This window comes from Centroberyx gerrardi, chromosome 7, assembly GCF_048128805.1.
Source record: "Centroberyx gerrardi isolate f3 chromosome 7, fCenGer3.hap1.cur.20231027, whole genome shotgun sequence".
Lineage (NCBI taxonomy): Eukaryota > Metazoa > Chordata > Actinopteri > Beryciformes > Berycidae > Centroberyx > Centroberyx gerrardi.
This window is the reverse complement of record NC_136003.1, coordinates 12,724,827-12,751,997: the sequence shown is the minus strand read 5'-3', so window position 1 is coordinate 12,751,997 and position 27,171 is coordinate 12,724,827. Positions and strand designations below refer to the sequence as shown.

The 27,171-nt window shown below is 40.3% G+C and overlaps 2 protein-coding genes across 3 annotated transcripts; one reads left to right on the top strand and one right to left on the bottom strand.

Annotated features, from left to right (window-relative positions):
- Window positions 1–9,272: 9,272 nt before the first annotated feature.
- On the top strand, window positions 9,273–11,054 carry LOC139921902 (ras-related protein Rap-2a-like). The gene has a single exon (XM_071912289.2). It carries the CDS (start codon window positions 9,464–9,466, stop codon window positions 10,088–10,090), a length of 627 nt encoding a protein of 208 aa, XP_071768390.1. The 5' UTR covers window positions 9,273–9,463; the 3' UTR covers window positions 10,091–11,054.
- Window positions 11,055–16,474: 5,420 nt separating this feature from the next.
- On the bottom strand, window positions 16,475–27,104 carry LOC139921893 (phosphoribosyl pyrophosphate synthase-associated protein 1). 2 transcript variants are annotated; one of them, XM_071912277.2, is made up of 11 exons: window positions 26,738–27,104; window positions 26,087–26,139; window positions 25,349–25,415; window positions 24,960–25,132; window positions 24,723–24,838; window positions 24,530–24,585; window positions 23,838–23,983; window positions 22,802–22,843; window positions 20,412–20,482; window positions 19,622–19,768; window positions 16,475–18,168 (listed from the first exon to the last, which is right to left on the bottom strand). In XM_071912277.2, exons 1-11 carry the CDS (start codon window positions 26,818–26,820, stop codon window positions 18,010–18,012), a joined length of 1,113 nt encoding a protein of 370 aa, XP_071768378.1. In that variant the 5' UTR covers window positions 26,821–27,104; the 3' UTR covers window positions 16,475–18,009. The 2 variants fall into 2 exon arrangements, with proteins under 2 accessions (XP_071768378.1, XP_071768379.1); XM_071912278.2 differs by lacking the exon at window positions 22,802–22,843.
- Window positions 27,105–27,171: the final 67 nt, after the last annotated feature.

Below are 27,171 nucleotides of genomic sequence, written 5' to 3'. Positions count from 1 at the left end.
AAACCTAAAATCAAAGCCCTGACGCTCCTGGCTGCCTCTCGCCAGCTGCCCGCTGCCCTCCCTCTCCCTGCCACAGGTTGCATAACACAGTCCTTGTGCTCCCAGACCGAAATGTTTTCTGTTCTGAATGTGCTCCGAATAAGTGTGCATTTGTGCATGTGGACACGTGTGTGTGTGTGTGTGTGTGTGTGTGTGTGTGTGTGTGTCTCCCACCCCGCCATGCTATGCTAATGGGCATGTCAGTGCTGCAGACATATGTTGACATGCAAAGACTCCCCTTCAATCACTGACCTTGACACAGCAAGGGAGCCGCCAGTCTCCTTTTGTCACGAATTTGTTAATCCTGACAGAGAAGGAGAAACCTGAAAGAGGAGAAACCTGAAAGAGAAGCCCGCAGGCTCTGCTGACAGAGAAAAGTCCAATTTTCTCAATTCATTTTCAAGAAAATGAAAAAAACACATGTAAAACACCTGCATGGGAGAACTAAAACAGAGAAAGTGTGTGAAGATAATAATAAAAAATATATATATAAATATACACTACCAGTCAAAACAACACTTTTTTCTCTATTTTTACTATTTTTGACTTTTGAGAATAAAATGAAATAACTATGAAATAACACAAATGGAATTATGCAGTGACCGCAAAAGTGTTAAACAAATCAAAACTATCTTATATTTTAGATTCTTTAAAGCAGCCGCCCTTTGCCTTGATGGAAAGGCAAAGGCTTTGGAAAGAAATTCATACATAGGCATCAACTTCACTATTTATATTTGTCTAAGAAACACATTTCAAGCATTTAAGCATAAGCCTTTAGATCCCCTTCAGATGTGTCCAACATTTTGACTTTTGTACAAACAAAATGTTAGTATTTGTTAGGCAATGGTTTTAAAATGGCTCATAAAAGTTTTTCCAAAACAAGTATTACTTTCACATCAGAAATTATACTGTAAGCACAAGTGCTAGTTTTTTCTAATGGTGAATATCTCATTCTGGAATGAGCTATATACACAGGTGGAGCCTTTAAACTCCCACTAATGCTCCCTCAAACACAAGGTGGAGAGAGCACCTTTTATACTGTAATGAGGTGTAATGAGACCAATGGCCGCTGCCTGGCTCCTCTTGTTCCTGCCCCCACCACACCTATCATTATCCAGGACATGCTGTTCTACTCTAAAGGCAAAGGGCGATGTCAAAGGATCTGTAACCAAACTTAGGAGGGAGGAGGTTGAATACACACTCATGTGAGCAACCTGCATGTGCACTTTTGTTAAGTCACAAAGCCACTGAATGGAAGGATGGATTAAGAGAAACGATGAGAAATTAGCAGGCTGGTGTTAGTGGGCATTTGAAAGATGTCTGGTCCTTGCTCTTTGTTGACTTACATAAATGTAGTGACATCTGTAACTGACAGTGTTTGATTAAGAATATTTGTTTTCTATTTAAATTTATGAGAACTTGCAATTTATATACTTCAGAGGCTTTATATATCTTCTGCAGCTGAATAAACAATCAACAATAAACAGTAAATTTCTGTATTTTTTCCTTGATTCCACATCAACCCCATAAAAGAAGATTAGCAATGTATGCAGGCCGACTGTAGGATAGATAGGATGACAGAATGTTTTGAAGCCATGACTATTAAAAATACACAGATTTTTTTCCTTTGTATATACCTCTATTTATAGGGAGGGAAGCAGGTGAGCATTACCCAGCTGTTTCAAGTTATATTTCTGCTGTGTGGCTATAATTTAAGACAAGACCAGCATCCTGAAATGATACAAATCCAATATGAACCTGAGCCCTTCTAAAAACCTCCACAGTGGATCAGTGGTGAAGAAGCGGTTGGTTGTGGAAGTTACGACATTTCATTTGGAACGATTCATACAGCTGCAAGCTAAATGGGGAATAATCTATCCGCAGTGTGCTTTTAGATCATTCCTTTGCCACGGCCATTATGAATGTGTCATGTTGTCCCCGGTATGGGAGGGATGATGGAGCAGACTGCAGAGTTTGACCTGGTTGTTACATCAGTGTCTCTCGCCCGCATCTCAGACTCAACCGTTCATCCCCCAAAATAATGAGACAGTCGACTTTGATGACCATCAAAGCAAAGCGAGTTTATCCCGAAAGCCCCCCCTCTAGTTCCTGGAAGAAACATTTTTCACTTCTCACTAAAGTTTTGATGTTCATGAAGACGTGCGGCGTGTGCGTCAGTGTGTTTATGAGCAATACAGTTCTGCAGTAATTCATGTAGTATTGTACCTCTGTCGATGTAATTCTACTGCTCCCTATGTAAATACAGACAGAAAATACATAAGGGCAAACTGCACACTCTCCTTTACAGCCATGGTGTTCTTACACATAAAAATATAATGGGATCAATAACCTACTGAAGCAATTTACCTCGCCTTTACTCCATAGTCAAACAAATCTTGTGTCTGTTCAGACTTGGATGTATCATCATACACTCCACTGGAGTGCACTGAGTCCTTAAATTGCCCACTTAGCCTGGCTGTAAAGATGAAATGACTTTACAGCATGTTACTGCAGGGTTTCTGGGTCAGACTCTATATGGACTTATGGTACATTTGTGTTTAAATATTTGTGCCAGTCAAAAAGTTCTTTAGGAACCCAGTGGGAAAATTCTATAGTTCAAGTACCAAAATACAACCGAATCCTCTCGGTATTTCTCCTCTTTTAGAAGCAGTCCTTTGGGATCCTATTAGACAGACTGGCAGGACTACAGAGAGATGAGATTCAGCATTGGGTTTTGTATTCAAAATATATTTGAATCTTAGATTACTCTGAACAGTAGAGTAAGATCCTCTAAAACATTATGGTTTCTGTTTGGATTCTATTGTGATTTGGAACCAAAGAGATTTTCCTACTGGTGTCCTAATGGACATTTTCACCTTATTAATGAAGAATTTTAAACTCCTTAATGTATGCCATCAGAAAAATGACCTATTGGTTTTACACTGTAAATCCCTCTTCAAATTCCAAATGAATCCAGAGCCTTTTCATATCTGTCAATATAAGCGACACAGGACCAAGTTACCAAACACAACACTGTCACAAGGCAAAACTGTCTCTGTCTCCTCTGTCACCTCATCACACACAGTGAGACATGACATGAGTGTTTGACTGATGGGCCGGGCTGCTCATATCAACACACACCCTGCTGATTAAACACACACACACACACACACACACACACACACACACACACACACACACACACACACACACACACATACACAAACAAAACCACACATACACAAAATTCATCTCTTTCTTATCCTGCTACTGTATGTTATTATCACTACTCCACCTATATATATTCATATTGACACTGGCTTATCAAACATTGTTGTGTAAGCTAAGTAAATGTCATCAGGTACCATCTCCTGAAACTAGATCCTTCCTCTATCCTGAGTACAGCCAGCCATGTAGGTATTGAACAAATCACAGACATACTGAATCAACCATGTACATACTGAGCAAATCTTCCCTTCGTTGTCAGTACTATTCTTTCATAATGTAAGACACTGGTGACCGATGCACAGAAAGCAATATTGATCGCCTGTGTGTAAACTCCTGTGAGAGTCCATCCCCCTTCTTTAACCAGATGCAACACCTTGTGTTCTGAACAGCTTGTTCCTCCCATCGCCACAGCCATGATATTACACCGTCATCACAGACTAACACCTCTGGGCCACCGAGTGCGACCAGCGGCTCAATAGTGCATCAGCGGAAGGAAAATCTACCAACCCAGGCGAAGACCTGTGGCTGTGCTACTCTGCTGCTTGTCTGTCATCCGCTCAGCTGTGTGAGACCTAAAGTAAGGAAACTTTATTGATAAGAATGGAGGGTTATGAGGAAAAAAGTAAATACACTACGCTCCCATGCTGATACTGTCTTGCTACTTGGTTTAATAAACTGAAAAAGTTGAGAGAGAGAGTTGAATTGCTTGGGGGCCTTGAGCACTAGTTTCAGATTAGTTTATGTCTAGAGAGGAGAGGATCCAGGACAGGTCCAGACCAGGGGTCAGAGAGTCCAGAGCTGAGATCACTGAATCACTAGCTGGGAGCTTATGAAACACGTTGTTTATTACCACAGAAAAGCTGTCTATGATGCAACACTGCAATAGAAAAGACACACGTCTGTCAATGGCTTTATGTGACAATGCCTTAACACATTTTCTGTTATGATTGAGCAGATGCACGTTCTTCTAGGCCCAGAGTATACACATCTCCACTTACCATTACTAGTAGCTATCGACTAGTAGCTATCTACTAGTAGCTAAGTCTGTGGATGTTGAATCATGCACCTGGAATATAGTACACATGAGTTTCTGTGTATTTAAATGTCAATTCAAATGAATCCCAGTCTGCAGTTAACAGGAACCCCATCTAAACTCCTCAATATTTCTTCAATTCTTACTAAATTTAAGGATTGTCATAAAATAGACCTATAGCATAAAACTTTAAATTACTGGCAAGAAGACGTGTGCACCCAATAATGTATGTATAGAAAGTAAGAGACTCTGTGCCAGTGAGAAATTTTCAATATTGATATTGTTTTTGATACATAAAGTTCAATATTGGTCGTAAAATGCTGTCTTCTAATTCTAATTTACGATGATAAATTATTTTCTGTGTGACATTTGTACATGAAAATAGATTTTTCATTTGTTACATGATCATATCATTTTATCTATTAAATGTCCATAAACTAGTAGATAACTTGACATCTGACATCTGACCCATTCTAAATATCCAAGCTTTTAGGTGCCTTTTGATATCAATACAGAAAAAAAAAATATGTTATGGTTTCTTGATACCCAGCCATATGAAAAAGGATTTAAATTAGAATGCTTTTTGAGAAGGTTTGTCTTTTACATTTGAGCCTAGCGCATAGGAAAAATCAATAGTAAATTGTCATAAAAACAGAAAATAATTTTACATGCATCTATAATACAATAAAAAACATGACAAACAAGCATGTAATCAGTTAAACCAACTGCACATTTGTCACTGCAGCCTGAACTGGCCAAGAGGGACCAGGGTGTTGAGCATCAACACTTTCTGAAAATCAATCCTCAAATAATGCACCAAAAGTGTAAGTACAACTTTTGAGATAGTAACAATAGAATACAGTCCAAGTAGCCTACACTTTATTCTAAATCACATATACAGAGTGTCAGGCCAATAAAATCGTGACATGAAACGTGCTCGCAATTTACCTAATTACCCCACGGACCCCATTACTGCCCATTTCCATTCTCGGGAACAGTTCTGCTCAGTAAAGTAATGGCAGCACTAATAAGGTGCAAGTCTCTACTCATAAAGCCCTTTCAGCAGTGCTTAATTTGTGCCGGATCCTGCCGGGACAGGATCCGGCACCTCGTGGTTTTGGACTACCTGCATTCCGGTACTTACTTGCGTGGACCCGGCACCTCTGGTGGCATGAAAGTTGTTGTTTTTTTTTGTCTGCCATGTAATAATCCCAATAGTTGACTCTTCCTTTCCCCTCCCTTCCAAAAACCTAATTGGCTCATTTCCATATAAAGACAGGTGATTACCATATTAGAAAGTAGCAACAAGCGCATAGTAATCACGTCACATGAGTGAGCTGCTCTGCAGAGTGTGTTATGGTAAACTTCAGACATCGTCATGGCTAAAAGACAGTTGAATTTGCTGTCCATATGTCCGCTGTGTGGACTATTTTTGGAAAATTAGACAAGGTAAGCATGTTTTTTGTTTTTTTTTGTAAACGTGTTACAGTTCTCTGCTGGGATAATAACATCTAAATTCATATTTGCATACGAGGCCGGCGGTAGCTATGGGCAAACATGTGTCTTGCCCACCCAATCAAAAGTTAAGAAAAAACAATTTTTTTGTTCAGCCAATGGAAAAATAGCACAGAAAATTCCGGTACCGTTTCTAACTTCTGATTGGGTGGGCAGCCTACAGCCCGCCTCCAAAGTCGCCCACTGCCCACCCCCCCTTCTCGTGTGTTCAGGCACAAACACACAGAGCTCTGAAGCAGACCCGTCCACTGCACAGAGTGTGGCCGTATTCACACCAAATCAGGCGTTGCTATATATATATATATATATATATCTATATATGCTATATAGATATATATCTATAGTTACATTGAAGTTTGAGTATAGGCTTGAGTTAGTTGATTTAGTTGTTGTTTGTCACTTTTCAGTTTGAGTTTGAATAAGACTACCTTCTAGTTTTGTAAATATTGGCTATGGTGAGAAGTCTCACTGGATTAGGTTTTAATTTTATTTGAGAACTAAGCTCATCCAATGAAAAGAAATGTTATGGAGTTGATTATGTTAAAATATGGATGAAGGTATTTTTTTATTTTAGGGTAAATCAATCTGCCCTCCACTGACTCAAATCATAGGGTAGCAGCAAACTTAGAAATGCTGCTTCACTACCTCCCAATTTCCCTGCTTCAAATTGTTCTTTATAAATTAGAATAGAATACTACTTTATTAATCCCCATGAGGAAATTAATCGTCTGCATTTAACCCATCCAAACACCCCATACACAAGCTAGAGAGGCCTGAGGGCACGATGGCAGGAGCTTGCATCTGATCTTGACTCTGACAACCCTCCGGTTGCCAGCTGTCATTTTGCCAGATTTTTGTGCCATCTGGCCAGGGATTCGAACCGGCAACCTTCGGACTACTAGTCTGCTTCTCTAACCTCTGAGCTATCTACCGCCCAAGTTGCCCACCTATTATTTCTACCAGCCCACCCTAATATAGCAGGCTAAAACCGGCCCTGTTTGCATAGATGAAACAGAAATTATTATGGAGTGCGGACCTGTAAGTCCTGCAGTTAAATATGTGGGCAATTGAGCATGATATGTTGAGTGTCCAGAAATAATTGGTAATATAATTGGTTGACGTGAAGGGCTGTAAGCCCCACATCAGTGTGGGCATTTCAAAACCAGCGCAGTCCAGCTGAGTGTGCACATTTAGGTTTACTTCTAGCTGCATGGCATGACCATGACACGTTTTATTGCTGTCATTTCATTATTCACTGACATTGTTTCCTACGTTCAAAATAGATATCCTATGAAAGTATTTGTGTTGAATATTAATGCGTAACTAGGCTACTCGAGCCAGAATTTGTCTGGTAAATGGTTGAAGCCATTGCAGTTTCCTTGATGTGTTTATGTATGATTAGGATATCTCACAGCCAAGTGTGGGCATTTTTATGTTGTGCACAGCGCAGTTATATCTTTAGTCCACTACTTGAAGGGCAGGTTTGTAAAAACCCATCGGTTTGGACAAAATGAGCATTATGTAGCCTATACAATAATCAAATATTGTTATAGGTCAGCAGTAGTCGGAGCTCTAAGGTCATATAGTTGGTCATTTAGTAATGTTTAGGCTGTTGCCTCCAATGCGCTTGTTGTCTTGATATGTTCCGGAACCTTTTCCCTCCAGACCGACTCGCGGGAACACCGACCACTTGGTGTTCCGGGACCTCATCATTTACAAATTAAGCACTGCCTTTCAGCCCAGGTAATGGATTCAGGGGTATCATAGCAACAAGTGACAATCAAAGTCTGTACACAGCGAGCATGTGAAAGAGATCTCAATGTGATCATATTAAAACATTTTCGCATGTGAGTTATTGTGTCTGACAGTTTGGTACAGAGCAGAAAGCCTCCCACACGGTTAACACTTGGAGGCCTGAGTAGCGCCGTGAAAGCCGTGGCACATCAGACGGGAACAGAGGCAGAGATGAAAGAACATTTCCCCCAAGGTCCTCAGTCCCTGACATGTGAGCACAGTTTCAGGACATCCATTTGTGGCGTTACCCTGATGATACGACACGTCCCTCTGTGATCACTCTGTTGTGAATGCAAAGCAATTCAGCCCCTGCATGAGAAATGTCCGCCGGCATTTAAATCTACTCTGATGTGATGAAGACCTGAAATCGGCATACATAAAGCATATTTGTTAAAATAATGAATTCACATGGCAAAGATATCTCAGAGGAAGTTTCCTAACTTTTAACTACAAAATTAGATTTTGCACTTTTCCCTTTTACACACAGCACTGTACTGTAAGCATCCACTTTTATACTTTCATATGGTTCTACTGAATATCCCTTTGTGGAAGGTGTTAACTTATATTCAACAGCACAGTCTTCCACAGATCAGATGACATTTTATCTTGGGCAACAAGAGAAAAATATTGGCACATTTATCTTGACCGGGCAGCCCAGAGAGGGCTGGTTTAAATGTATTGATCTTTGCATGATGGCCACCAAAATGACTGCAAGAGCCGTTATTTCATGCAACAAAGCTGATTGGACCCACATGGAGGGTTTAAACGGGAAAGGTTAGCTCTCTCCTTTGGGGACTGAGAAGAGTTGCTTTACATAGACACTGCTGACCTCCAACAGACGAGGTGGTGAACAAAGATGACACAAGGAGTCTTGGGTAACGCTCCATGAAATGGTAAAGCTTATGATAAATTATGATTGTAGGTTTGTTTGGTTGTACAAAATGTTGTTTTTGAGTAAACAAAGAGGCATCTTCGTGGCTGCAGCCAGAGCTGAAATGCAGCTTTGCACATTAAAAAACATGATATGTGTGCTGCCTTGTACGATTAAAGCTTTCTGTGTTGTTCCCCAGATGGTCTGAGAGTCAATATTAAAACTTATGCACATTTAATTAATTGACTGCTGGTTTTGATTGCTCTCGGTCGGCAGTGAGTGAATAGCAAAACACAACATGAAACACCAGTGTGAGATGAAAGTAAGAAAAATATTCCAACAGCTCTCCAACAACACTTAATGCAGAAAAGAGGATAACAGTCTGTATGAATGAAGTGTACAGTGTTAACATAGAAAATTAACTCATCTCATAGTCTGCATTATACACACACTTTCCATGAACACTAATAATAATGTCATCTTAAAAAGTTATTGAAGAATTGATCCTATTTGCAGGCAGTCAAGGATGTGCAACAATTCTATGCTGGAAATGGATTCTGCATTCTACACCAAGAGCTTTCAGTACAATCATTTCTGTCACCTCGTTTTTTTTCTCTTCTGTGCAATTTGCATAGGTTTCTCCGATTGGCTGTCATAAGTTCAGTCAGGGAGATCCTGCACTGTCCTGATTGGCTGAGAGCAGAAGGGGGCATGGAGTATCTGCGATTGAGAGAGACCATAAATACAGAGTGCAGCCTGACAGACACTCTCACATGCATCTGCTATCATCTCTGTGCTCCACTTCAACACCACCACTTTCAACTCCATCACTGCCATCAAAAAAGCTTCTCAAACTACCAATTTTACATTCAACAATTTTCAAACCAGGATCCACTGATAGAGTCTGGTGCAGGAGAAGAGAAGGGACAGAAGAGAGAATAAGAAAGTGCAAAGAAGACAAAAAGAGCAGCAGAAAACCCAACATGTCTCTAGAAGTGAAGGAGAAGACAGAGGTGCGTCTGGTGTTCCTGGGAGCAGCTGGAGTGGGGAAGACGGCCCTGATCCGACGCTTCCTGCAGGACACCTTCGAGCCCAAGCACCGACGCACGGTGGAGGAGCTCCACAGCAAGGAGTATGAGGTGGGGGGCGTCAAAGTCACCATCCACATCATGGACACCAGCGGCAGCTACTCCTTCCCGGCCATGCGCAAGCTCTCCATCCAGAACAGCGACGCCTTCGCCCTGGTCTACGCCGTGGACGACCCCGAGTCCCTGGAGGCCGTCAAGAGCCTGCGAGAGGAGATCCTGGAGGTCAAAGAGGACAAGTACACGCCCATCGTGGTGGTGGGCAACAAGATCGACCGGCAGGGCGAGCGGCAGGTGTCCAGCGAGGACGTGCTGTCCACGGTGGAGCTGGACTGGAACAACAGCTTCCTGGAGGCCTCGGCCAAAGAGAACGCCAACGTGATGGAGGTGTTCCGGGAGCTGCTCCAGCAGGCCAACCTGCCCAGCCGGCTCAGCCCGGTGCTGCGCAGACGCAGGGAGACCTTCCCCAAGGACAGCAACAACCGACCCCCCATGAACAAGACCAACAGCTGCCTCATCTCCTAATGCTGCGGGACTGCTTGGAGGGCTCAGACACAAAAAGAGACAGTGAAGAAGAGAGAAAATTGCCCAAAAGAGACTGAAAGGGGCTTTGTTGGGTAGAGGATGCTGGCTTGGACAGGGACAAATCCAGATCCAGTGTTAAATATGTTAATGATAAAACTGACTGTTGCTTCTAATGAAACACTAACTGGGCTAGAATTGATGGCTTCAATTCCTCATCAGCCTCATTCAGTGTAAGCATTGTAACTAACCTCATCACTGCATTCCCAGATATGCTGTGATGAAGATGGTGCACCTACTGATGAAGACAAATGTCACCATGAAGAAGAAGACTGTTGAACAACTGTGTGGGACACTGAAAGAACGAAATAGTGCAAGGACACTACTTGATGTGAATGCCATTATGTGTAACTGAAAAAAAAAAACTCTAACAGATTGTGACAAAGTGTATAAGCAGCATTACGTTTCCTGCGCTCTGTTTTCACTCATATCCATATGTGATGTGACTGTATGGCTTTGGTGTTGAAAAAAGTGCAATAACTGTGAAGATACTGACACTCATGGGTGTTTGTGCAAAAGACTGTTGATGTGTATATGGTGTTTTTATGAATCAAGTGAACAATATGTCACTGAAAGAATTTAACTGGGAAAGATATTTAGATTTGCGATAGCCACACAGAAAACATTATGTTCTGAATTCTAGTGCAACCCATCCTGCAACTGTAAACTGTCGCTTTGCAATTCTCATTATGCATTTTGAGTTTTTATGTAAATAATTATTTTGCACTTACATTTCTGTTTCTTTGTTTGACTCATTGCTTGTTTTTTTTTGTTTGTTGTTTTGTAAGTTATGTCTCTTTCAAAGCTGTATATTTCTGTACCATTCTTTGAGCCTTTGGAGGACTTACAAGAATTTCTATTCACCATAGAAGTGTAAAGATCAAGGTGATGTTTGGTTTACAAGATAAATAAAACACTCTTCCTAGGAATCAGATGACCTCATCTCTTCCACTGAAGTTTACTGGAGAAACTCAGTAAACAGTAACGCCTGAGAATGCTGATCTCACTAATCACCCACTCTGCACACATGAATTTCCATATTTTAAAGAGCGTTTTTTGCATTATTCGATAGTTGACAGTAGAGAGTGACAGGAGGGATGGGAGAGAAAGGGGGGATGATATGTTCCCAAGCTGGGTTCAAAACCAGGACACTGCGCTCAGCCACCAGGACACCGTGTAGACATTGATTTAGTGATGTTTCCAAATCATTACAGTGCCAGTGTGAAATGTCTGCAGTGATGTGGGAAATGATTCAGTCGTTACAGTAAAGTCTCTTTTCACTCAGCTCTGACTACCACTACAACCTGAGATAAAGCTACAGTGACATGGGCTGGCAGAATAACACAATACTTTAAAATCCCTCTCACATGACACATTTTCACTATTAGATTGAAGGATTTTTCTAAGATGATGAAAAGCTGCCTTAGTTCTGTCGTGATTATTTATATCAGACAGGGAACTATATGAAATTGATTAAGCCAAAGTAATCTTACACATGATGAGGTAGTGATCAATTATGCTACATGTGCAAACAAATGGAATGTGTTGTATTCATGTGTACAGCATGGCCCTAATACTGCCAGAGTTAGTGGTGCCGCCCATGTTAAAATAGCATGCACTCATTGTAATGTGAGGTGCTTTGGTTAAAACTGTCCTGTAAATGGAATGCAAAGAAGTCACCTGTCTGACTTCTTTGTTGCCTGGGCAACTATTCAGCTGGTAGGGATTTAGGAAACGAAGACTTTTTAGTTGATTAGTCGGTGTTAAAGATTATTCAAAGAATAGTGCATGTGTTATTTCTTTAACATTTTAAGTACATCTCTGGCAGATTTATAAAATAAATGGCCTATAAGACTACTTTTGATAAAATCGTAGAACCATAATTCGACTTCAAGTTGACTTCAGTTTCTTTAGTCGAGGACAGTCCTTGTCTGACCTCAAATACCTAGTTCTATGAATTCAAGAATATAGCAGTACTGCAAAACAGCACATTTCTTGATCATTTGCTTGACTTGTCCACATTTAAAAAGCACATATGATTGGACTACCATAGAAAATGGACTTCTATAATCTATCTCAACATCAATTTAAACTTTTACACTGTTCTGTCTTGCATTGCCCTCTAGTGGTCACACACACTACTTTCCAATAACGCAGCAGATGATATGCTGCAACACATGTACAGTGCTGGATGAATACTCACTGCAAGTGAATATGAGGAAGCAAGATTTTTCAAACAGCATTTGAGGGGCTTCAACAGAAATGAGATGCAAGAGAACCAATAAACCCACCAGAAAAAAAAATACAGTTTGTCATTTCTGAACCAAACACCATATCAATCTGTTTCTCCAATGATGGTTATTACAGATGAGGTAAAGTCAAAAAAGAAAACATTTAACAAGTCATCAGACTATGTCAATGTGTAATGTATAATTAGCTATAATAATTAATTGATTCTGAAATTGTAATTGAGATCGCCCCCTCTAAATAAACAACATTAACCCCTGCCTCCACAAAGCCCGCCTCCACAGTGTCAGTTATACAACACGGTTATGTCAACCGCTCACATTTAGCACTCACCCTAACTGTGTCAACAGCTATCAAAAGAAAATGTGTCTGCACAGTGACTTATTTCTCTGTCTAGTGCAGAGACGGGCAATCATGTGCCATGGAGGGCCGAGAGTCTGCAGGTTGTCATTTCAACCAGACACTGCAGCAGGTGATTTGTCTGATTAGCACAACTCCAACCAGAGAGGAGGAGCCAATCAGAAAAATCATCTGGGCCCAGTTTTTCAAACCTTTTCTGACAGGATCTCAGTAATTGGATTCAATCTGACAATTGGGTATTTCAAAACTGCTTAATGACATTCTGATCATGCAGATTGGGATTTGAATATGGGTAATCCAATCCTACACTTAATGGAGTTTAAAGGGATAGGACACCCTAAACTCACTTTTTTTCAGCTGTTCATGGCAATGTTCATGGCAATCTTTCTGATCTCTGATTCTGATCGCGTTGATCTCCCTTCCCCTCAAAAGCTCATGTGTGTGTAACCCTACCAAGATTCCTGGATTCCACTGCTGACATTCCTTGAGAGCTGATTCCTCCCAAACATCGTCACCAATATGCCTACAGTAACCATGAAGACATTACCAAACGCTATTTGACTGTGCAACACTCCATATATCCCCAGCCTTCTATTTTACTGTCGTATTTTTATATTGTAGAGTATTGTGTTGTTTTTGTGATGTCTTGTATCGTATTTTGTATTATTATATTGATTTGTTGTTATGTTACTTTAACGATAAAAGTAATAAAAAAAATAGTGTAAAAAAAATCTCATGTGTGTGCCCATGTGCCTGCCCCCCACTTCTCACGCCCCCTTTCAAAATCACACAGTAGACGGAGACCTGAGGGTGTCCTGTCCTTTTAAATGTTATTTATGTTTTTCAAAACTCAAAGCCAGAGATGAGGATAGATGCCACAGATCAGATAGAGGTCTATTTACAGACTGAAAATCTGTAATTCTGTAATCTTGAGGATCAGAACGATCCTATCTGATAATGTTTTGAAACCCTGGCTCAAAATCAGCAAAATCAGTCTCATCTGATCTGTATAATTCTGATCCAAGTTTTGAAAAACTGGGCCCTGATGCAGTGTTTGGTTGGAATGAAAAACTGCATGACTGGTCATCAAAAAAAAAAATTCCCGACCGCCGAAACCAAAGTAGGCCTACATCTGCTGCGAGCACACACACAGACGCAGAGAGGGAGAGAGAAAGATATGCTTCCCCTTTCCAGCCACGCTCACAGACAAGGTGCATTGTTTCCCCACAATCAGACAAGGAAGTGACCTATGATTATCAGCTCTCCGGTTCCTCTTTGTGTCCCGTTTAAACTCACAGCTGCCTTCACCAGTGCGGCAGTGACTCAGACAAACACAAACTCATCCTCTTCGACACATGGACACAGGCAGGGAGGGAAGGGAGACCCCCCTTTTTTTAAAGCTCAGGTGCGAACTTACATTTTCATCCAGTTTGCCGTGAACACAGGCCTCAAGAGCGTTTTGTAACTTGAGGCATGCTGTTTGGCAATCTTGTATTTTAGATAGGCATTAGATAATGAAAGTCTTTTTAACAGTTGTATTGCTCACAGTGTTACCCGCGTGGATAATGTAGAAAGACTGGTGTTAAGAAAAAATGTTTTCCTCCATATCTTTTGTTTCTATGACTGAAAGCCTAGTTTTCATAATGCAAATTGTGTTTTCTACTATAAATGTTGAGTGTTTCTATGCTTGTCTCTGCCCCTGGACTTGGTCAAAGCTCCTCAGTGTTGAATAGATACCTGAGAAGTTTGGAACAAGTACAGGGTCTCTGACTGTCGCTCTACCTGAAGTGTTTATCATCACAGTGCTTTTAAGCACACACTAGAAAAGAGAGGAATACAGTCTGTGCTGTTATTTACATTGTATGCATGTCTATACCAAAAATTATGGAGTAATTGGAATGATTGCTGAGGTTTGAGGTAGGCCTACTGGAAATATAGTATTTTAATTTCTGGAAACGTTTCTTTAATTTTACTCTATTACATTTCAAAGTAAAAAAAAAACAACTTTTCAACTATCTTCTTCGAACATCAGCAATTATTTAGATAAAGATTGCATTTAAATAGTATACCTTGACCTATAAAAGTTGACGTCATAGCACTGAAATAGGTCATTATGCTGACAATTTTAATCAAGTAGAATTATGAATGGATGTCTTTTATCAGAGTACCATTCTATCAAAGTATTTCCTCTAGGAGGGGATGTGTGTACTTCTTCCGTCACTCGTGATGCGCAAATGATCAATAAATCTAAGTCAACCCAAGCCTTGGTTTTACAAGGCAAGTGTCAAGAGGAAAGAAAGAAATATGATCATATAGACATACAGCATACGGTCGTCATTCTGCTTCCTTTACTTCCGGCTTTCTCCCTGATCAGACGCTCTCTGCTTTGCTCCCTGCCTGCTTATATATTTTCAGCAATATTTTCCTGTTTTCCCTGCTGACCAGCTGTTTTTTAAGTATTTTTTCTGTTGCTGTTCTTTTTTATCTTTTTTTTTTTTCTTTTTTTTATTGTTACTGTGGGAAAATGCCGATGGTTAAAGTCAGTGACTCTTCCTCCTGCTCTGACTGTGCTGGCTGCAACACTTAAAGTCACTGCTCACCTTGAATCCCTCTCACTGAAGACTAAAAACCAAGTCAGGAATCTTGGTGTAGTTATGGACTCTGACCTAAACTTCAACAGCCACATCAAGACAATTACAAAATCTGCCTACTATCACCTTTAAAATATCGCAAGAATTAAAGAATTCATGTCCAAGAACCTTGAAAAACTCATTCATGCATATATTTTTAGTAGGTTTGACTATTGTAACAGTGTCTTTACAGGTCTCTCTAAAAAAGCTATTAGAGAACTGCAGCTCATCCAGAATGCTGCTGCCAGGGTCCAGACCAGGACTAAGAACATGGACCACATCACTCCAGTGCTGAGATCACTGCGTTGGCTTCCTGTGTGCCAAAGAATTGAGTTTAAAATTCTGTTGCATGTTTATAAAGCACTAAATGTTTTAGGACCAAAATACATTTCTGATCTCCTTCAGTGTTATGAACCCGCCAGACCCCTCAGGTCTTCAGGTACTGGTCTGCTTACTGTTCCCAGGGTCAGAACAAAGCATGGAGAAGCAGCTTTTAGTTTTTATGCTCCTCATGCCTGGAACAAACTTCCAGAAAATCTGAGGTCTGCCTCCACTTTACAATCTTTTAAATCAGGGCTTAAAACTTTTCTGGTCGCCAGGGCTTTTTAAGAAATTCAGGGCAATACTCATCTGATCTTTTATATTTTCTTTTAAATGTGATTTTAATGCACTTTTACTTTTCTTCATCTTTTTAATCTTCTTGCACTGTATTTTTATCTCTGTCTTTATTTTTATTTTATTTATGTAAAGCACTCTGAACTGCCGCTGTGTATGAAATATATAAATAAATATATATATAAATAAACTTGCCTTGCCTTTCGTCAACTTCATGCATAACATTTAAACATCGGCTATAAGGTGAGGGTATAAATTATAACTTCTAATAACAAGACCCCAAGCTCCAAAGTCAGCCAAATAACATATTACTGCTATGAATAATTACTACTATTCCCAACTAAGAGGAATTAGAATTTGACAATTCTGTAAAAAAAGTAACATACATTTAATGTGGACTAAAAGCTTGGACACTTAAGCTCATTCACCAAAGCTCAGGGATAACATTCATTATTTGGAAGAGACAAAAAACAACTAAAGCCAAACCTTTTATTTTCATTCACATAACCAAACGCTGCGGAGCCCGACAAAAGATGTCGACGTTCAAATGATAAGCCCTCTACCATCACAGACAAGCCAGGAGAAGAGTGAACACAGTGGAGTCATAACATGAAATCAATATGCTAATCGGAGACATGGATTCAAGTTGGCATAGCAACAGCATTTAATACAGACAACCCCCTCCTTTGTGCCAACAGAACACCAGCGTCTGCATCTAGCTGTCAAATACCCATCAATTAGCACATCATGAGGAATCCAATATCTATAAAACAAAAGAGAATAAACGGTAGAAAGCAGAGGCGTACAGTACTGCTGTATGGAATGCAAGACATTCTAAACAAACTGGCAATGCAATGCAATGGCTTATTAAGCATATTTCCCTGAGCATAAGGCTCAATTAGCATAGAAATACACTAGTTTCCCTTGAGCATCACTTTGAATTTTACTCATAGGGTACAAAAAAAGCGTGCAAGTCCTAATGATACAAGATGTTTTCATAGGCAGGCACCTCAGCAATTTGTAGTACAACATTAAGCCAAATATGTAAATCATATTCAGTGTGCATTCACTGCCAGATAGCCTGCCACATAAGAGTTAACCTCAGCCTGCCAGATAAGAGTTAACCTCAACCAGTTAAAACAAGCACAGCATTATACTTAGTATTTTCAGTCAATGGCCACAGAGATGCAATATATTAACATGAAAAAGAATACACAAGGACAACCCATTCATTTTCTCAGATGGAGATTTTACCACAAAGAATCACTTGTTAATGTCACACGATATCTGGCCAGAACATCTTCATGCCCTCACAAATAAGACCATTGTGGTGAATGGTGCACATCACAAAAAAATTGGGTGCATAAACATAACTGCTTGGGTACCAATAGGCAGGAGCTCACCCAGTCTTGACCAAGTATTGTGGTTGGTAAACAACAAACCCCATCTAAATGCAAAGTAGTCACAGTGCTAAGCAGCCTTGGCATTGAGGGCCAGCAGGAGTTTGGGTGAAAACGGGAGGTAAAGCAATAAGTGCTGGTTTTGGAGAAATCCTCTCCTTCTCTTTTACAACTGAAGGATCAGTCATTAACGATGAAGTTCCTCACTAGATGACAAAATAAGTGTTTTTTTATATACAGTATATTTTGTTCAAGTTGGAAAACCAGTGTGAGCAGCAAGATGAGGAAGGAAGAAATGCCTCAAATATCACTGCAGGATGACAAAAAGGCATCAGAGCTATGAGTGGAACAGCTAATTTATAATCATCATTTATTAACAATGCTAAGATGACCGTAAGATGTGAAACAACTTTGGGTAATTCTCAGGGTTTGATTCTCTCCTTCAGTTGAACTAGGATACATGTAATCCTGACGGACAGAATACATGGAACATGACATTAGCATGTGGATAGGAAGGAGAGGGGGAACATAGAGAAACACGCCTGCCCCCAAAATCCCTCAATACCTGACCCGACTCTGCCCTCACTCTCTCCTGTTACTCTGCATTTCTCTAGTCGTCCACGGTGATGTTGCGGAACAAGTAGGCCATGGACTCTCCGTTGTGGATGCGGCGGATGGCCTCGGCCAGTATCATGCTGACGTCCACGGTCTTGATCTTGGGACACTGTAGCTTCTGCACTTCGTGGGGCACTGTGTTGGTCACCACCACCTGAGGGCCCGACAAACAGAAAGACTGGCCTTAGACTTAAGTTAGACACTGCGGTAGAAGGGTGGGAGGGTGAGCTTACAGGATGAGATCTGTTTAAACTAATACCAAGCGCAAACTACACAACTGTCAAAAACCTAAGATCCCCGTCCCCGGTTTCTTGTCTGGCTGGCATAGTGGTGCGTGTACTAAATGATGTGGCACAGATGGGGGTCACACATTAAAAGATTCTTCACTTGGATTTGGTCTTGAGTGATCAATACACCATTGTCTTACCAAAACAAAAGCCAAAAGTAGCAGTAGAAAGAGTAGCTCGCACCACTTACTCATTTGTGACAAAAAATAAATAAATAAATAAGAAGGCTAGATGCTGAATTTGGAGTTGGAGGTAAATTATAAAGCCAGGATGATGTGTTGTTTTGTAGTTTCCACCTCTTCTGCCTAGTTTCCTCGTGAGCTCTTGCTCATGATTCAGAAAACTGTTTGAAAATGTCTGGATGTCTGAGATAGCTGAAAGATTGGGTCAGGTGGAATCTCTGACCCGCTCATATCTAACGAGCTTCATTGACGGCCAAGCCCACCGAGTCGACATGGGGATGTCGTCTCAGATATCAGCAACTTGTCTGGGACAGCTAAATCGGGCCTCAAGTTATGTAGTGTGCACCCGGCTTAAGTGAGCAATAAATTTGGACTTGCAACAAATATGATCAAAGTGCCCCATGAAAGCTTGAGCTATGGTATCAGACAATTTTTCTGTACCACTGAAAAATGCATTTCTATGCAACATATAAAAGTCAACATCACCAGACACAATATAAAATATAGTATAATAGTAATATATTAGTGTAAATATAATATTAAATATTTAAACTAAACTGTGACTATTGTTTTTTGTACACTGGATACTTTGGAGGAACTGAAAACTGAAACTAAACATGTAATTGTGGCATATAATGTTCCTTTCCTTGTTCTAGTCCAAAGATCGTTACAGGAGTTGCAGCTGATTTCATCCTGTAACAATACGACTGTAAAAGTTTCCATGCGGAGGGAAGTGCCTACTTCCCCATTGTCATGATAATGAATAGATGAGAGCTAATGAGCTTTGTCTTCCTTTAAAATATTTCCTTTAGATTTGCAAAAACCCTAGACATGTTTGTTTCCCTTGTGACTTTAGCTTCCTCATGGATGTTTACTAGAAGGTAGGGGAAATGGTCCGATGAAATTTATGACAGAGAGAAGCCCAGTGGTTTTCAATCATGTGTCACAGAGTATGCAAGTTTTCATTCTGACCCAACACTACTCTAACTGATTAGCACAACATCAACCAGAGAGGGGAAACTAATCAGTGAATTCAGCTGTTGTGGTGTTTGACTGTGATGAACCCCTGCATACGCCTGGGCCTCCATGACACATCACTGAAAACAGCTGGTTTAGGCTTTTCAAACACAGTCTTCACCTCGTCGATGGCAGACTCCTCTATGAGGCGCGGGGCGTCGGCAGACAGTAAGCCGTGTGTGGCCATGATATAAATCTTATAGGCTCCTCTCTCTTTCAGGATCTCTGCAGCCGCGACAAAGTCCTCCACATCGTCTATAATGTCATCCTGGGGAAAGACAGAAAAACACATACCAAGGTCTAGGTAACAATTTTACACACACACACACACACACACACACATTTCTCAAGGTGTCTCTAATCAGTTGGCTCCCTATCTGCACCTGCAGCAGTAAGAGGGGGAGTACCCACAGTAACAGTAACCCTCTTCTATGTTTGAGTTTCTTGGTGGATATTTTGCCTAGTTTTTCTTCCTTCCCCTTTGTCTTTTGGGAAAACAGATCCTGGTAGTCCTGTTTTGCATCTTCCCCATCATTTTGTTCTGTTTGATTGGACTTTTCTATGCTGGAATTATGTTTTGTGCAATAAATTAACTTTTGGCATTTGAACTCTGGTTGGTGTCATTGTTGTTGGTGTTATTTTTGAGCTATGGTGTTGGGATTGTAACAATAACATTATAACTCAGAACAGTAAAGATCACACTTCGTCTGAGTTTTCAGTATCATAACTCATGTGACATTTGCACTGGTAGTAGATGAATTAATTTAGCACTTATAATGAAAATGAGACTGAAAATGAGCTGAAAAAGAGAACTAGAAAAGGGGAATTATTAAGGGAAGGTAGAGCAGCTGAAAATGATGGCTGAATTAATAAGGTAAGCTATAAAAAGCGCACAGCTCTCAGTGTCTTACCACGATGATAGCAATCCTTCCTCCCACGTCTCCTACTACAGTGATGGGAGGTTTCTCCTTGGCCATCATTACTGGAAAGGAAAACAGAACCAGTTACTTGTGAGAGCACTTACAGAGGGAATGCATGATCCATTTCAACTAATCAAAAATAAATCTGAGTAGATTGGGTAAGATGGGTTGAAAAAATGTACACGCTTTTGGCAAACCTGCACCCCAAATTAAGTCAATAATTTGTAGAAATTTTAAAATAGCTTTGGGTAATACAATACTTTAAAACGGCAATCAAAAGCCGGAGGTGCTATTATTTATAATTTTTTTCCCCCCATTCTACCCCACCTACCCCTAGGAGATTAAACTGAAATGCCAAACTTATTACAGCACATGCCATGCAAAATTAAATGACAGAGTTTTCTGCCCAGGATACCCAATCAGAGGGCAATGTATAATTGCCTTGACAACACAATCTCTGCCCGGGGCTGAGGCAGGCGTATGACAGCAGTCTGCATATGAATCAATATGCACCAGCCAATCTTGTTTCACACCCATCAAGAGAGGACAACAGTGGCTGACAAGCACTGATGAGGCTTTCTTCACACACACTTGCCAATGTTCTAGGTTGGTCTTCAGTTGAACATTACCGCTGTCAGTGACTACTTTTACATGCACACAATAATCGTATTAAATCTCACATTAATCCATGGAGATGCACCGATACCAATTTTTCAGAACCAATAAGGTATCAATATCAGGACAGCTTAATTTGCCAATCCAAGTATGGGTACTTGGGAGCTGGATCTCCGTTGATCCCAATACTATAGAGTCTATCAGTGCACATCTACTAAATCAACTGCCCCCACCCCCAGGCTACAAGCAGCACCAATCACACTGCTCCTGACAGAAACTAGTCATATTGCTCCCATGAAATTTCTGTTCATGTAACTTTCCGCCAATTGTCTATCTCAAGTGTGAAAACTGGATGTCACACAAAAGGTAATTCCAAATTAAAAACATAGCTCAAAATGTTGAAGATGAAGGGCAAGTGTTGCACCTTGTGACAGACTTACTAAATATGGTATATGTATGTCAACACAACCTTCCAATAATGCATCTGAAATCACTCTACTATCCAGGTTTTTAAACTGAGCATTAAAACTGGATTGGGACTTAAATTTTAATTATATCACCCATTTCAAATCATAGTCGCATTATAGGTATTGGTGTGCATATAAACGTAGTCACTCAAGGGGGGTTTACTAAGAACACAAGTCAGCTGGTAAACAATCAGCCAGCCAAGCCGATTGGGAAGGAAATGGGTAGAGAAGCAGAGAGTAGAGGAGGAGCATGCCTTGCGGAACACTTTGCTGAATACCGTGAGTCCCACAGCATCAGAAAACTCACATTTAGACTTTTATCACCATATGCCGAAAATAATCAAAGCCAGGTTGTTAGCAGGATACGCACTTCTCAACATGTTGTTGTCCTCACTGCTTGTTTTGATATTGCTACCTGAGTCATGTTTGGTCAAATATCTTCAAATTCATTTAGGTCTTGAAACTTTTCAATAAAACTCATCAGTCATTATTAACCTGCGACAGATTTGAAAAGCCTGAAGGGTTTCATTGGCAAATTTCAATAACAGGTTTGCATTGCGTGCCCAAAACCTCAAGCATAGGGATAAAGGTGTAATATTGCACTAAATATTACTGTTGTTTTTTTTTATTACCAAGCAAAGCATCTTATCAGTGAGTAAAGGTAGCAAATACAAGCATAACTACTCTACTGTTGGGCTGTATGCAGAAACCTACCAACCATTCAGCTCATACCAAGAATATTAGCAGTCTAATTAAACCGTTGCCTCTTCCCATCATTAGACATCAGGTTTCAAAAGCATGCTTAATTGTTATCAAAACATGCAATTATGAAGACCAAATGTTAATCAGGGTTTTTTTAAGAGCAGATTAAATATTGGTGCATGATGTGTTGATTGTTGAAGATGATTATGGATTTAAAAAAACATGTATGGGATAGTTCTAGTTTGATTTAAACAAATAAAAAAAAACCCTCAGAGGGTTTTTGGCCATCTTGTAGAACTAGCTGTCTGGAGTCTTTGCAAGCTACAGTCATCATGGGGGCTGCTTATTTCAACCCTACCATGTGAACAATATCAAGAATGAAACATAGTTGATTTGGCTACACAAGATTAGTATGTTACTGATTTTAACAAGGCAACAGGACTAGGCTGTAACAATGTATTTGGTAGATTTGTCAGGATCCAGACGGTACTTTCACAAGAGGCATCAAAAACCCTTGATCAATACATGCACGCATTAAGGAACCATCTGAAGAGGAATCATTTCATATTCAGAGGTAAATTAAGTTTACGGTCGTACTTGGGAGCTCTATGCCTGGGAACGGAGCTTGTTGTTTGCCTGCTATTACCAACAAATAAACATCACGTTAACACAAATGCACAAAGACTTGACATGACAAAGACATGACGCCGAGACTTGGAAAATCCTCTTGCCAGGTTAAACAGAAGTAATAAACCAGCATCACATCAACGACTGGGGATAATTATGTTAAAATTTAGAACAAGACATACCTTTATTATTATAGCTGGAGCAATTTGTGAGACTGTTACAAATAACAGTGTCGAGTTATCGTTGTTTCAAAAGGATTTTTTAAGTCAAGGGTAGCAACGTAAGTAAGAATAGGAATATTCATATTAACAAATAATAAGGGGAAAAAAGTGAACACTGGATGCAATTTACTTCGGAGTCATTTGCCAATGACACAAGCATCTGATCATGTTTCAGACTAAACCGATAAATTGGCCTTACCAGGAATGGACAGGGTAAATGTGTTGAAATCCATATGCCGAAGTCACATTACTATTTCTTTCTAAAAATAAATCTTAACATGTACCGAGACGCAGGCGAGGAACACGATTCTATTTTTTTCCTACTTTGCTCTTTGTAAGTTAGGAGTTGCAGCTTGCCGAGACTAAGGATGCGGCATTAACAAGAGGTTGTGTATCTGTGGAATTAAAACGTGCAGTTACACAAAATCATGTTCTTGAAAAATGTTTGATGTTGTAAGTGACAAACAGCAGAATCACCAGCTTGAACAGGTTAGCGCAAATATCACACCTGTATTAGGTTATGAGGTGGTTAAGGGTTAAAACGAATTGGAATGATTAAAAAAACAAAAGATTTCTTGTTGAATTTGATCATGGTATGCTATATGAAAGGGAATCAAACTGAGCTAATAGCCAACACTAAATCAAGGGAGAAACAACAGAGAGGAATATGTTATCAGTACAGGTAAAGGTCACCAAGCATTAATAGTCCACTAGACCTACCAATCTGTACAGAAAACCTGAAAGCACATGTACAGAGCTCTACAGGGATCTACAGGTGGTCTTACAAGGAAGTTCCAGTCCTGGGTGTCCGGTGGTGTTGCGTACGCAGGGTGGGGAGTGTCTTCCGTCAGCCATGTCGGACTCTGAACACTGGGCCTCCCCGTGCATCACGGCCAGACCCAGACGCAACCGCTCCGCATACGACTGAGCTCTAGGAACAGAGAAAAGCCAAGAACACAGCGGTGACATGGGGAAGACATCCTCATTGCTTTCATCATCTTTTTTGTTTTTTGTTTTTAAATCACGTCTACATGCCTAGACACTTTCTGCACATATATATATGGCCTTCTGTAGTGCTATTAATGTGGATATGATGCACATACCGTATATATGCTGTAAATTTACCCATTTGTTTTCTTCATATTCTCAAATCCTTCTCAGTTATATACCGCATATATATTGATTTTGTTGCTGTATAATTCATTTTTTGTTTGTATCAATTATTTTCTTCTGCCTCAGTAAGTTCTACTGCTGTTATTTTGCCCACCTTGATAAAGCTGCAATCCACACATTGCACTCATACTTTTAATTCATACATGCTTCTTCAGATGTCTTATTGCTTGCTGTATCTATATTTGCTGCAGCAAAGACCCAATTTCCCCACAAGGATCATTACAGTTCATATTGTTTTATCATAACCAGGTTAATGGAAGCTGAGGACAAAAAGAGGTGAAATCTGTGGTTTCATATCAGTTACCTCTTAGCTGCTGAAGGGGACTTTGCCACAATGATGGCATTTCTGTAATCAGGAATCTAGTGGGATAAAGAAAGACAAATTTCAATACTTGCATCAGAATGATTGATTGATTGACACTGTGGGTGTGACGGGAGTGTGAATGTGTATGTGTGTCCTTCAACACATACGATAGCCATTAGAATGGGGTTATCACCTCTTCTTGGATGTACTGAAGCAAGAAAGGTGAGGCACGCAAGTTGTCCACTGGAAAACTGAAGAAGCCCTGGATCTCCTTCTGATGCAAGTCCATGGTGATGATGTGTGTTAATCCTTTGGAGTAAAAGACAGAGGAGTAACACAGTCAAACTCAAAATTAACACATGGAGTACAGTGTCAAAAATTGGTGTAATGTTTCTGTCAATTTGAGACTTTGTAGACACTTTGTCTTTACCTGCTTTAGCTAACATTGAAGCTAACAACTTGCACACTATTGAGCCCCTCTTTCTCATCTTGCACTGCTTGCTGTAGGGGAAGTAAGGAATGACCCCAATGATGTTCTTTGCACAAGAGGTCTTGAGGGCGTAGGCCATAACCAGCAGCTCCATGATGGCTGTGTTGACATCTCTGGTTGTATGAAAGAAAGAATAGTAAACAGATGGTGTGAGCTTCAGCTAGTGACAATATATAAACTGTGCTAAACTCATGCCATGCAAACAGGTGGATTTCAGTTATGATAGGAAAGAAACAACATTCTTGCAGGTGGTGACTTTGTACGGAGCTCTGACACCGAGGTTGTTAAATACCTTTTGCAGTGCAAACGGCAAGCCTTTGTTTACTCACCTTGGTATGGTTTGGATGATGAAGATAGTTTGGCCACGAACAGATTCTTTTACATCCACTCTCGTCTCTGTCATCAAGAGGAAAATGAACAAATGATTAATTAATTTTGTCAATAATGTCCGATGTGCACTTGCAGGTTTTAACATGGCTCCGTTTTGGTTACCTTTTCAGTAACTGCACACTTTCACAGAGAGCAAAAACCACAACACTCATTATGTATCAAATATTGCCACTGATAATGCATTCAGAGCTACAATGTCAATGAGGCTTATTGATTATCTAAGCTGAAAAAGTGATATGATAGCACACTTAAAATAAAAATGCCAAATTTTACATCTCAGAATCAAATCTGGCAATGTTACGTGTGTACCTCTAAGCTACACTATATGATAGTATATTCAATAAATTGATAATAGGGCAGTTCCTGATGTATCACAGTAATCTTTGCTACACTCAACAAAGGTAATTTTCCACAACATTACGGTAGTGTCAGCCAGCAAGTCAGTAATTGTGTGAAACACCAGATGTTGATCCGGGCAGGATTAAAATTACCCTAAAATGCCAGAGAACTCAAAATACAGTAGGTAATTTCAGGGGTAGCGGGAGAAAAGCACTGACATTCATTTCGGACAGGATAATAGTCCTGGGGTCCTGCAGTAATAATTACAAATCCCCATGCCTCCCCTAGTAACACTAATGCTTTCAGAGAGGGCTACAAAGGAATGAGGTTCTCCTCACCTCTGTTGGACTCCTGATAGACTACAGACTTCCCCAACTCCACTCCCAGCCGCCTGTGAAACAAAAGATACAAAGTTAGTAGCTATACAAGAAAGCAGTGATTTTAACAACTGGGATGATGTTGAGATGTAATGATTACAAGATTCTGTCAAATGCAGTGACTCAAGTAAACCAACCAGTCATTCATTACACAGTCAGACACAGTCTCACACTGTAGGCCTACTGGCCACGTTAAGTGTTGAGGCTCCAGGCATTCCCCTGTGCTCAATGTCACAGAAAACAGTCAGCTATTGCTGGTCACACAACAGTGGATAATCCCATATTACACAGCACTCAGTTATCCTCAGCAACTGTTCACCTTCACATGATGGTCACACCTTGCTATAGTGAAATTAAGTTGCTGGTCATTGAAAATCTCACCCTCTAAAAGTGTATGACAACTACAGTTAGTTGGATGTTGCTCTCTAGCTCACAACACCAAGACACCCAAACAAACATGTAACGTTACTTTGTCTACCACTACCTTGCTGGGACGTTAAGTTACATCTTATGTTTAGCAACAACACAACACATATCCCATACATTGCCTTGACGTTACAGTTAGCAGTTAACAATTGTAGCAATTTGGAAAAAAAATATTGGCAACGTTACTCTGTTATCTTCTTGGCTAATTCTGTGCAGGCTACTGTAGAGTTTGCAGAGAAGACACGATAACCACTTTTAGCGACATTCATTCTGGCACTCCTGATGGCTCAATGCAAACTGCAGGAAGCTCGACAGCAGCAGGCTTTGTCAATTGACGATTGCGTTTGTTAGCCACTTCAGCTAACGTTAGCTAACGCACGCTGCCCTGCTAAGTGAGCTATTCATACGAATGCTCCTCAATGTGCGACGTGACGTTAGCTACAAACTACAAAACAAACTTTAGAGTAAATTTAAAAGTCTATTAACAATTATGTCCAATTGTTTGTTGAAAAACGCTTGTTGTATATAAGCTATAGGACACCTGCTATACAGTACAAACGGATAGCAAGGTAACAACTGCTGCACTGAGTCTGCGCAGAACTACGGAAGCCCGAGGTTAC